Genomic DNA, 12,014 nt, shown 5'->3' on the forward strand with positions numbered 1-12,014 from the left:
TCTTATCCTATATGCATTTTTTACCTTCACCAGTCCATCTATTTATTTATTTTCTAGTACCATGCAAGGTTTGGATGAAGTTTATTCAAGTCTAGTATCAATCAATGGTGGTGTTCCATACCTGCATTCAGATCTCACATTAGCTTAAAAAAAAAATCATTGTTTTCTTAGCATTTCTTTTCTATGACAATAAATCACTTTGTCAGTATGATTACTGCATTAAGTTAAATGGAAAAAGAATTACAGAGACCATGTTAAAGATGTATTTTTCACCAGATTTTACTTTTCTAAATGTAATAAAGTTACCATTTAATGTGGTTTCACAAGGTGTATTGGTGCCTACCATGCCACTAAGGAGGGTTAAAATAGTTCCCTGTTGTATTAAGAATGTATTTTTTGATTTGACATTGTATAGTGGTAAAGAGATTTTAGCTAAACTGTTTACTTTAGACCATACTGGGTTGAAGCTATTAATAAGATCATAACCAGATGAAGCAATGAAATAGCTGCTCTATATTGCAAGTTTTGACTGTCTGTGGAAGAATAACAGTTACTACATATCTTTCAAACCAGGGTATGTCAGAAAAGATATTTATAGATAGATAGATAGATATAAATACAGTGTCCAGTGGGCAGACTTGTGGTCAGTAAGTATGCAAGCATGGATGTGGTCAGCTAGGATACCTAGGCTGAGCCTGCAAATGGTCAGATTTGATCAATGCTCTGCTCCAATAAACAAAATTAAATAAATAGGTTCATGGTTTCACTTTTACTGTTTATGTCCTAGAATATTTCAGTGATGAGAATGGACTCCTTTTTTCGCTATGTTACTATACATTGCTGACTGTTTTTATGAGGTATGACTGTTAGGCTTGTTTCCAATTCTCCTGTCTCATGCTTGAAAATGTTTGCCCATTGGTAGTGTGGTTACAAAAATAATAATTTTGTCATATTGGTATCAGGTTATTCTTTTGGACATGGTTATTCCTAAAATACAATGGTGTTTTTTTATTTTCTGAGTTCTGAACTTAAGAATCAAAATTAATTAAATGCAAGGGTCTTCTTTTTCTTTAGCAACATGAACAGATGATGGGATGGGAGTTTTTAAGCATATATAAAACAACTTCCAGAATATTACTTGTGATTTTTTTAAACAAAATACACTTCTTAGTACTGTTAAATAATGAACAGATAAAGTGCTTATAATCCGAATAAATAAAATACCTCATGTTAACTTGAGTCATCTTAATTTTTTAACCACTCTTATGAGCCAGGTGAATTGTATGAAAACTGTGACGGTATAAAGTTTTCATGATTTCTGCTGATGTTCTCTGAATTTTATCACTTTTGTGGTTAGAAATTAATGACATTACTTCACATAATACCAGCAGTAGTGTTATATTCATATACTTAACTTTTATTTCACTACATTTTAGAGGTCCTGATGCTAGACTGGCAATATTCTATGCCTTTCTAAATCTTAACAATGGTGTTTGCAGAATAAAGTTGCCATCAGAAAATGTCCCCATTTATACCAGAGATATATAAAATCCTTTCTAAAACTACATATTCATTAATACATAAGGTTTTTATTTTGGCCCAAACTGAGTTAATAACCCCCCCATCTTGGCAATATACATTTATTTCACCAATTTTAAAACCTAATAAAGATCCAACTAGATGTTCTTCATATCGACCCATCTCATTACTTAATGTTGATTATAAAATGTTTATGAGTATTTTTGCTGATAGATTGAAGACAATCATCCCCGACATTATAGATATAGATCAGACAGGCTTCATTGTAAATAGAAATACTTTTGATAATATAAGAAGAACTTTAACATTAATTGATTTTGCAAATAGGAAAAGAAAGATTTAACACTTATTAGTCTTGATATAGGTTCAGCATTTGATTCAGTAAGTTGGGACTATCTGTTTACCTTACTGAAATGCACAAACTTCTCTGATGTATTTGTAAATTTAATTGAGCATTTATACAAAGGAACGCTGGCTTATATTAAGGTAGGAACATATGTTTCACAAAAAATACCCATTCTTAAAGGTACAAAGCAAGGATGTCCACTTTCTCCACTATTATTCACTTTAGTAATGGAGCCTTGGGCTAATTTGATTAGAAAAAGTACTGACATAGAGGGTTTTGAAATAGACGAAAATACAACATCAAAAATTCAACTTTTTGCAGATGATGTTCTAATTACATCAGCAGGATCTAATTCTTCTATGCAGTCTTTATTTGATAAAATGATGAATTTTAAAAGTATTTCTGGTTTAATATTCAATGATAAAAAAACTAAAATACTACCAATATATACACGAACAAATATTCTCATTAGTGATTTTACTAAATATGTACCCAATTCAGGTCAGATAACTTATTTAGGTATAATACTATCTAAAGATATTAAATCTATTATATATAATAACTATAATACCTGTTTTCTTAATATACAAAATCTTTTTAATACCTGGAATAATATGTTTTTTACTATGGAGGAGAGACTTACAATTATTAAAATGATAATATTCCCCAAGATTTTATACTTAATACAATCAATAATACTTTCACCTACAAAAATAATTATCAAGAAACTGAATACACTAATGCTAAATTTCTTATGGGCACCTAATAGACCTAGGATTGCATTAAAGAAACATACTAATAGCTGGTCTCAAGGGGGTATTTCTTTTCCAGACTTTAATTTATATATTATCTCTTCTATTATAAAAGTTATTACTTTATTAATAGATCAGTCATATATTGCAAAATGGAAAGATTATTGGGAGCTAATTAGTATGCACTTCATGAAAATCTTCTTAACACATAAAAATATGATTGTAAATAACTCCATGTTGTGGTTGCTAAAGGAATTTTGTACTTCACCTATTACACCTAAACATATGGTTTGTTACCCATTAAATATTATTATTAGTTATTGTAACTTTATATTCATGCACCCTAAGTATAGGGAATGGAATTTTATTGTATTCCCTATAATGTATACTCAGGGTATGCTTATGTCATCTACTTCTGAAGGAGCTCATTTAGCTATAGATAATGATCTAAAGTACTGGTATCAGCTGATATCTGATAATAAAGTTAAAAATCTAGATTTCTTAAAACAAGAATTTGATCTAAGAGAAACTTGCTGGTTAGAGGTTCAGATCTTTAGACAACATCTCATTGATAGAATAGATCTAATGTCTATAACAGTTAAAGAATCTATTCCAACACTGATTGATTACTTGATATTAAATTTACAACATAAAGTTTCTGATAAAGGTAAACTTTCATATATACATAAAATTATCAGACAAGAAACTTTTTACAGTGTAGATTCATACTGGAATTATTTCACCTCTATTAATGGGGACCCACCAACTCAACAAGATAAACAATATATATTGGAATCTGCTTATAGAACTACATCTTCCATTGTCTGGAGACTTTATACATGGAAATTTTTACATAGATCTTTTATACACCTTTGATGATGAATAAAATAAATAATAAAGATAATCTATGTAAGAGATGTAATGTAGAAATTAATGCTGACTGGGCTCATATGTTTTATGACTGTATGAAGTTGAAAGAATACTGGAAGTCAATTAATGAATTTTTGCAGGCTCTTTTTACAGATAATTTCATTATTTCTAAGTCTCTTATATTATTCAACACACCTGTACCTCAATGTGTTAAAAGATTAAGCTTCCCTTGTTATGGTCTATCCTAGCAGTGGCCCGGAAAATAATAACTAGAAATTGGATTTCAGATACACCTCCTTCGTTCAATGAATTTAAAAATGTTATGAATATAATGTGCCATATGGAAATAAGCACAATTAGAATGAGAACAACTAGAAAAACATCATATTATATTGTATGGGATAATTTACAAAATTTGTTAAAAAAATTCTAATTTCAATAGCACGGTATTTTAGTTTAATTAATTGATCTGATTGTAGTGGATGTCTTTGTAAATACTTTAGTTGTTTTGTTGAATATTATAATAATACCTATTTTAATTACTTGTATAAAATTGTTATGATATTTCTCTTATATGTTAAAACAATAAACCTGTTTTGAAAAAAAAAAAGAAAATGTCCCCATAAAACTGTATGATTTATTTAGGAAATTAGCATACTAAGGTAAGTTGTAAAATTTTAAGTTCAAAGTGGTCCCTCAGAAATGTAACACTAAAAATTCTGGATACTTAATTGTTAAAAGAAAATATAACAGGTAAGAAAGAATTTTCTTCTTCATAAGGGAATTGTTTAAAATACATCAGGGCTGAACAACTGTATCTTTGGATAAGAATTGTCTTCCTCAGATTAAGTATATTATAAAAGATGCCACCAAATATCCTGCTACTCAAACCTCATCTCTTAGACACACACATTACAGACTCCTAGAGAAGTATTCCTCAGTGTACTGGGCCCACAAAGCTGATCCTGAAATGCTGGATTTGATAACACTTCCCATAGAGTTCTGTCAATAGCTGCTCTTCCATCAAAAAGAGAAACAATGTTCTTTTGCATTTTTTTTTCATTTATTTATTAATCATTTGTTAGCTGTGTAGCCATTATGGCAATACTTTACAATAAATGAATAATTATAGCAAGCAATTAGACGAGAGACACATCAAAATAGTTGACAAATACATAATTAGTTACATATATTGGCCTTTTGTTAAAAACAAATTTATAGTACAACAAGAATAAATTGCCATTAAGGTCATAATGTTAATATCAAGTTACAATTGGAATAAATTGTCACTAAGGTCAGTAACTTAATGCAAGTGAACAACAAATTAATTAGTAAGAGATCACACATTTACATACTTTTCTGTATTAAACAACAATCCTAATTTCAGTGCTACACATGCTTTTGAATTATTGATTATATGCATTGTATGCATATTTACAATGTATTATTAATGAATCTTAATTATTTGGTTTGAAAGAACACATTCGCAAGGCAATGTAATAAAACACAGTTCCACATCCTAGCCTGGTTAATACAGAAACTACATTTGTTGTAATCTGCAAGTGTTTTAAGTACTTTTCTGAAATCATCAAAACTGTTTGCACTATTTGATTATTTTGGGAGGTTATTTCACATGGCTGGAAGAATTTCAGAAAAGGATCTTTGACCATGAGCCCAAATAATGGAGGATCTATAGATCGTAGTACTGGAAGCATTTTTTAAAAGAGTGTATGGTACATTTTATTTGGAGTTTATTTCTTAGTAGTGGGCAGTACACATCATGAATTTATTTGAAATTTACCATGTTTAGTAGAAATGTTGCCCTGGCTGTTACTGATAACTAGTTACTGCACAGTGGTGTCCAGTGCTAGGGCTTAGGTGTATACATATTTAATATTTTGCTTTCTGTTTCTACAGCATAGTAGAAGATTGCTCTGAGATTGTGGCAATGAGAGGCAAAGCATAGTATATCTGATGACAAACATTAATTGCAGTGCATTGTTTTGCTTCTCCAATGAGGAGGTGTGAAATTATATGTTGCTTGTAAGTGAGTAAGTATCTTTTGTGACTGGGATTCCAATAGCCAACACATTAAAATTTTAGCTATTTATCATCTAAGGCTACACTGACTAATTTTACATCTCATTACAGATACATACAGAAACTAACAGAGCAGGAAAAAACATATTTGAACATTTTAAGTGTCTTGTATCACTTTAAAAATTCTTACTACATAAATACTTTTTCATAAACACTCTGACATATTCTTAAGTTCATAGGTTCATAGGTTCATACAAGGCTATCTGCCCTAGGGCATTTATAAGCCTAGCCAGAGTGTGTTTGGCTTTTGCCACCCATTTTAAATTAATTTTGCTATGCCCTTTTTCGAGGTTAGTATACTGTGCCTCTGTCTAACAGTGATACAGAAATGATACCCGGGGTAAACCTACGATCTCCCATCCACTCATCAAGATTCCTCTTGAAGAGAGTCAATGAGGGACTCTGCCTAACCTGGACTGGGATTTTATTCCAGAGTGAAAGGAGCCTCTGGGTTATAAATCTGTCCCTCCAGCATGTCCTATTTATTTCAGTGCTGAGGTTCAAGTCTCTCGAGCACGTAGCTCGATGGGATTTGGATTTTTTTAGGTGCAGCATGTCCATTAATTCTGGGTTGGACATGGCTTTATACATCAGGCACAGATCGCCTCTGAGCAGGCGGTATGCCACTGAGTAGAGCTAGAGTTTCTTTAACCGGGCAGCATATGACATCTGTTTGAACCCTTTGATCCTCTTGGTGAGGTACTTTTGGGGTCTTTCCAGTTGCTGCAGGTGTCTGGTAAAGTACATCCCAAAAGGGGCATTGTACTCAATTATGGGCCTGATGAGGGATGAGTAAAGAGGCACGATGACCTCCCCTGATCTAGATGTGAATCCCTTCATGATTAGGTGGGCTATATAAAATGTTTTTCTAACCACTTTGGCCATGTAGTTATCAAATGAGAGATTGCTATCAACTTGGGTCCCCAGGTCCCTAATTACTTCTTCTGTACTTAATGGATTACCACCTATGTGGTAATTTGTGGGCACTTTGTTTTGAAAAAGGGGATGACTATACACTTTTTGGCATTTAGCTTGAGGCCATGGCTCTGGCACCAGTTGCCTGTTTCTATGAGGCCCTTTTGGAGGATGCTTGTGTCGGCTGGAGAGTCGATTATGGCACCCAGTTTGCAGTCATCTGCGAACTTGGTCAGCCACAGTCCTTCCATGTTGGCCTGTACCTCCGAGAAATATATACCGAGCAAGAGAGGTCCCAGGACTGAGCCTTGTGGGACACCACTTGTAACTGGTTTGGAGACTGACATGGCTCCAGCAATTCTAACCATGTGGGTTCTGTCCTTGAGCCAGTTTGCAACCCATCTAGTGACATAGGGGTTTATATTTAAGCTGGTGAGCTTATCTATAATGCCCAAGTGGGATATTGTATCAAAGGCTGTTGCGAGGTCCAGGTAGGCTGTGTGGACCACCTTCCCCTCGTCAATGGCCTTGGTGACTGTTTCAAAGAAATCGACCAGGTTTAAGAGGCAGGATCTGCCCTTAACAAAGCCGAACTGGGTAGGATCCAGTGTCTGTAGGTCCCCAATATCTTTATTTATGAGGTCCATGATGATCCTTTCCATAGCTTTGCATACCAAGCTAGTCAGGCTTACAGGGCAATAGTATCCAGGATCTGTTGAGGCACCACCTTTGTGAAGAGGGACCACTGTTGCTGTTAAGTGACATCAGAAAATTAATACACATTTAAATGAGTGACTTGTGAATATGGGAAATACTTTATTGTCCTAACAATATGCAGCATAAGGGGCAAAATCACCAGCTGCAATAGATTTCCCTCAAAATCACACTGTATCCAGCAGAATGCCGTGCTTCTGTGATCATAGTTTCAATTTTATGTCCCAAAGTTAAACTTTTTATCTGTTAAGCCTTACATCTCTAATCTTGTTATCTTTTCCTAATGTGAAGACTTTAGTAGGCACCGATATTGCATCTTGTAAAGGGTTACACTGTCATCGCTAAACAAAAATAAAGCCAGCTAGAAAGTGACTGATAATGCATCAAGTGAAAATGCAACTGCACACCGATCCCTACAAATGTAATTAAATGTAATCATTTAAACAGACATGAAATATTCAAAAATACTTTTAAGCATGGCAAATCATTTTCTACAGCTCACTTGAAGAATAAATGCGATTATAGTCATATGGCTTCTTAAGTACAGATATGCATTCTGAAGTGGTGCCTTGTTATTTATAAAGCTGCTGTTCCCAATATGGGCATAATTCACTTTGTATTAAGAGACAACAAAAAGTTCAGTATAAATTTGTTAAATCACCTGTTGTCCTGGGAAATTCCACTTGAAATGCACTGCTGTATTAAATTCTGCTGTCACTGTGCAATTTAATGTCAGTTTTTCTCCTATCATCAGTTCGACAGAGTTAATGGGGGATATTGAGATATCATAAATGTAATTTCCTATTAGAAAAAAAAAAGTTTTTTACAATACAGAAATAGTTATATCTGACACCAATAAAATTAAAATCTCTAATCAGCTTCTCATTCAGTCACACAAAAGGCCAAAATGGTGTCCCACATCAGAATATAACAAAACAGATCCATTTAGACAGAAACTAGGCTTGCATTAAAGAGTACATACAAAGACAGAAATAAGAACAACAGTTCAACTTTTCTGTTAAGTGAAAGCTGGATTTAAAACCTATGAACCTACCAAACATGAACTAAGAATTGCTAAACTCATTGCAGGCTCATGGGCAGGATGGAGCTTGGAAGTGGATGGCATGATGGTATGGTTGAGGCTGGACATCCTATGTGTTTAAGAGACAAGATAGAAAGGCAGAGAAGCAACGCCTCTTGGCTTGGGATTCAGAAGTTACTACTCAGGATAGAACAGGCTATAAATGGTGTGGGAATTGTGGTGAATGAGAGGCTTCAGAAGTCAGTAAAGTATGTCATCAGAATTAGTGACAGACTCACGGCAATCAGACTCCAGCTTAATGATAGAGCAGTATTCATAATTTCAGCCTATGCCCAACAGCAGGGCTGTGACAGTGAAGAGAAAAGTACATTCAGACAGCAGCTGTAGGACCTACTAGATAAAGCAGGACAACATGAATTGGTATTGATAATGGGTAATTTGAATGCACATATCGGGACAGACAGAACAGGATATGAGGGCTGTGACAGTGAAGAGAAAAGTACATTCAGACAGCAGCTGTAGGACCTACTAAATAAAGCAGGACAGCATGAATTGGTGTTGATAATGGGTAACTTGAATGCACATATCGGGACAGACAGAATAGGACATGAGGACTGCCTGGGTCCACATGGATGGGACAACAGGAATAAAGAAATAGAGGCCATTCTAGACTTCTGTCTGGTAAATAGCTTGATAGTAGCCAACACATGGTTCAGAAAGAGAGACAGTCAGAAGATCACATACAACAGGAGCCAATATGCAACTCAGGTAGACTTCTTCCTAATAAGGAAAGGGCACCGGGGTAAAATCAGTGACTGCAAAGTCATGCCCAGTGAAACAGTCAGCCCACAGCATAAACCACTAGTTGCCACAATCAGCTACAAGCAGTGGTCAGAGAAGGGTCTAAGGTCAAAAGAGACAAGGCTGAAGTCTGGAAGTTGAATAGTTCAAGGAATTACTCAGGGCTCTAGCACCCCAAGGAGAGGAGGAGATAGGAGGAATTGAAGAAGAATGGCAGCGCCTCAAAACAGCATGTAGATATGTGGTCGAGCCAGGTATGAAAACAAGGCACATAAGGAAGCTGGTGGTGGAATGCAGAAGTCCAAAAAGTCATCAAAAGAAAGAAGGAGTGCAATTAAACAACATGAATGTAAAAGAAAGGAGTACAGGAAACAGTGGGAGATAGAAAAGACAGACCAGGATAGGAAGCAATGCTGGTTGGCTAAGAAAGAGGCTAAGAAAAGAGTTGCAATAGCAAAGAGCAGGGCATCAGAGGCACTCTCTCTACCAACTTCTGAAAAGTGACTCAGTAGATGGCAAGAAACTATATCAGGTTATAAGGCAAAGACAGTAAAATAAAGAAGATAGTCAGATACCCTCCATAAAGGATGCCAGCAACAACCTGCTCACCAGTGTACAAGATATCAAAGGCAGATGGAAGGAGTACTTCCAGCAGCTTCTGAATGAAGAAAACTCCACAGAAGCTTTAATGCCCCAGACACAGTCTACAATGGGAAGAGGAGGACCGCACATTAGAAGAAGTAAGAACAGCACTAAGAAAAATGAAGTCAGGGAAAACAGCAGCCTCAGATGAAGTCACAGCAGATGTGATAAAGATGCTGTGTGAGAGAGAAGGGTGTGTCCCAGATGGCCGGAGAATAAGCATACTTATGCCAGTGTACAAGAACATAGGGGACATTGACAACTAGGGCAGTACAGAGGTATCAAGATCCTGTCACATTGCATGAAAGCTCTGGAGAGAGCGACTGATAAATGGATATGCAGAGCAGTTGAAAGTAAGATGGGAGATGAGCAGTTCGGATTCAGATCAGGGTGCAGGCAACTGACCCAATGTTTGCAGTGAGACAGATAGTTTAGAAGAAACTAGACATGAGGAAAGTGTCCAATGAAGCATGCCTAGACTTGGAAAAAGCATATGAAAAGATCCCAAGAAAGATGATTTGGGCAGTCCTGCAGTAGTTTGAAGCCCCAGAAACATTGGTAGAATTAGTGCAAACTATGTAAAAAATATCCAATAACTCAAGTACTAACAATTTTCAGTCTCGCAGAGGGGTTTCCAGTGGGAGTGGGTGTGCATTAGGGTTATCAGGGTTCATCTCTGAGCCCACTGTTGTTCATACTGGTGATGGATTAAATCAGCAAACAGGTCGGTGGAAACAGATCAACAAAGTTGCTGTATGCAGACGATGTGACATTACAGGCAGACTCTGAGCAAGAACTATAACAAAAGATAGGGGAATGGAATGCAAAACTGAAGGCATGTGGGATGAAACTAAGTACTGATGAGACAGTTGTAATGGCAGCAAATGGGGAAATCACAAGAAACTAGGAATCAAGATAGAAGGGAATATAGTGGAGCAGGTTAACAACTTCAGATATTTGGGAGGGGTGGTTGAGGGGAAGGGAAGTCTGAATGAATAAGTCAAATCTAGAACCAGACGGGCTGCAGCCAACTAGCACAAAGTGTCAGGTGTAGTGTATCGCGGAAGAGGGCCAAAGAAGCTGAAAAGTAAGGTGTACAAAACATTGGTGAGACCAGTGCTACTGTATGATACAGAAACCTGGTCAGTAAAGGCAGAGCAGATGAGGAAGCTAGAGGTGATGGAAATTAGTGCCTGAGATGGGTGGTAGGATGCATACTTTGAAATAGGTGAAGAAATCAGGACATAAGGGCAGAAGGCAAAGTATCTCCATTTGCAGAAAAAGATCAAAGAGAACAGATTTTGGTGGTTTGGGCACATGTGCAGAAAAAGCAGAAGTCAATCTGGTGAAGAAGATTTGGGACAGACAGGAAGTAGACAAGTGGAAGTGAGGGTGTCCAGCAAAAAAGTGGATGGATTGTGTGTGAGAGAAGATATGTGACAGTCAGGCATGAGTGTCAAGGAAGGCAGGATTGTTGCACTCGATTGAGAGACAAAGATGGTGAGAGTTAACATGACACCCTGACTTCAGGTAAAAAGAATGGGGAAAAAAGGGGTTGATGATGATAGGTTCATAGGTTCATAGGTTAATAGGCAGGTACTAGGCTATTGGCCCGAGGGTCTATGCAAGCCTAGCTAACAAGGTTCCCTGGCTTACGCCACCCAAGAAAGTTATTTTCCTGTGCCACTGTCAAGCAGAGACAATGAAGTGGTGTATTTCCTATTTCCCATCCACTCATCAAGATTTTTCTTGAAGAGTGCTAATGAAGAACTTTGCTTGACATAGATGGGTAGCCTGTTCCAGAGTATGGGAAGTCTCTGGGACAGGACTCTATCCTTCCAGCATATCCTGTTTATTGTGGTGACAAGGTTTAGGTCCCTAGAGCATGTAGCTCAGAGGGATTGGGATTTCTTTAGGTGTAGCATGTCCAACAGCTCTGGGTTTGACATAGCTTTATATGTTAGGCAGAGATCACTTTGGAGTAGGCGATATGCTATGGAGTAAAGCTGGAGTTTTTTGAGATGGTCAGTGTAGGGCATTTGTTTGAGGCCAGTAATCCTCTTTATGAGGTACTTCTGTGGCCTTTCCAGCTGCTGCAGATGTCTTGCGAGGTACATTCCAAAAGGGGCATTGTACTCTATAATGGGTCTTATGAGTGATGAGTAGAGGAGAACAATGACCTCTTTTTTCCTGGCTGTGAACCCTTTTATGATGAGGTGTGCCATGTAGAAGGACGTCCTGACTACTGTGGCGATGTGACTATCAAAGGAGAGACAACTGTCCACCTGGGCCC

At 36.6% G+C, this 12,014-nt stretch overlaps 1 protein-coding gene across 3 annotated transcripts in view; it reads right to left on the reverse strand.

Moving 5' to 3' along the window:
* The window catches only part of FLT4 (fms related receptor tyrosine kinase 4), a 1,292,248-nt gene that overhangs the window by 631,432 nt on the left and 648,802 nt on the right, over window positions 1-12,014 (reverse strand). For all 3 annotated transcript variants that reach the window (XM_044069598.1, XM_044069597.1, XM_044069599.1), the window contains exon 6: window positions 7,898-8,037. In XM_044069598.1, the coding sequence (XP_043925533.1) occupies window positions 7,898-8,037 (140 nt within the window). The remainder of the gene's footprint in view (window positions 1-7,897; window positions 8,038-12,014) is intronic.

The sequence above is a fragment of the Protopterus annectens genome, chromosome 4.part0, assembly GCF_019279795.1.
Source record: "Protopterus annectens isolate FY-2018-M chromosome 4.part0, PAN1.0, whole genome shotgun sequence".
Taxonomy (NCBI): Eukaryota; Metazoa; Chordata; order Ceratodontiformes; family Protopteridae; genus Protopterus; species Protopterus annectens.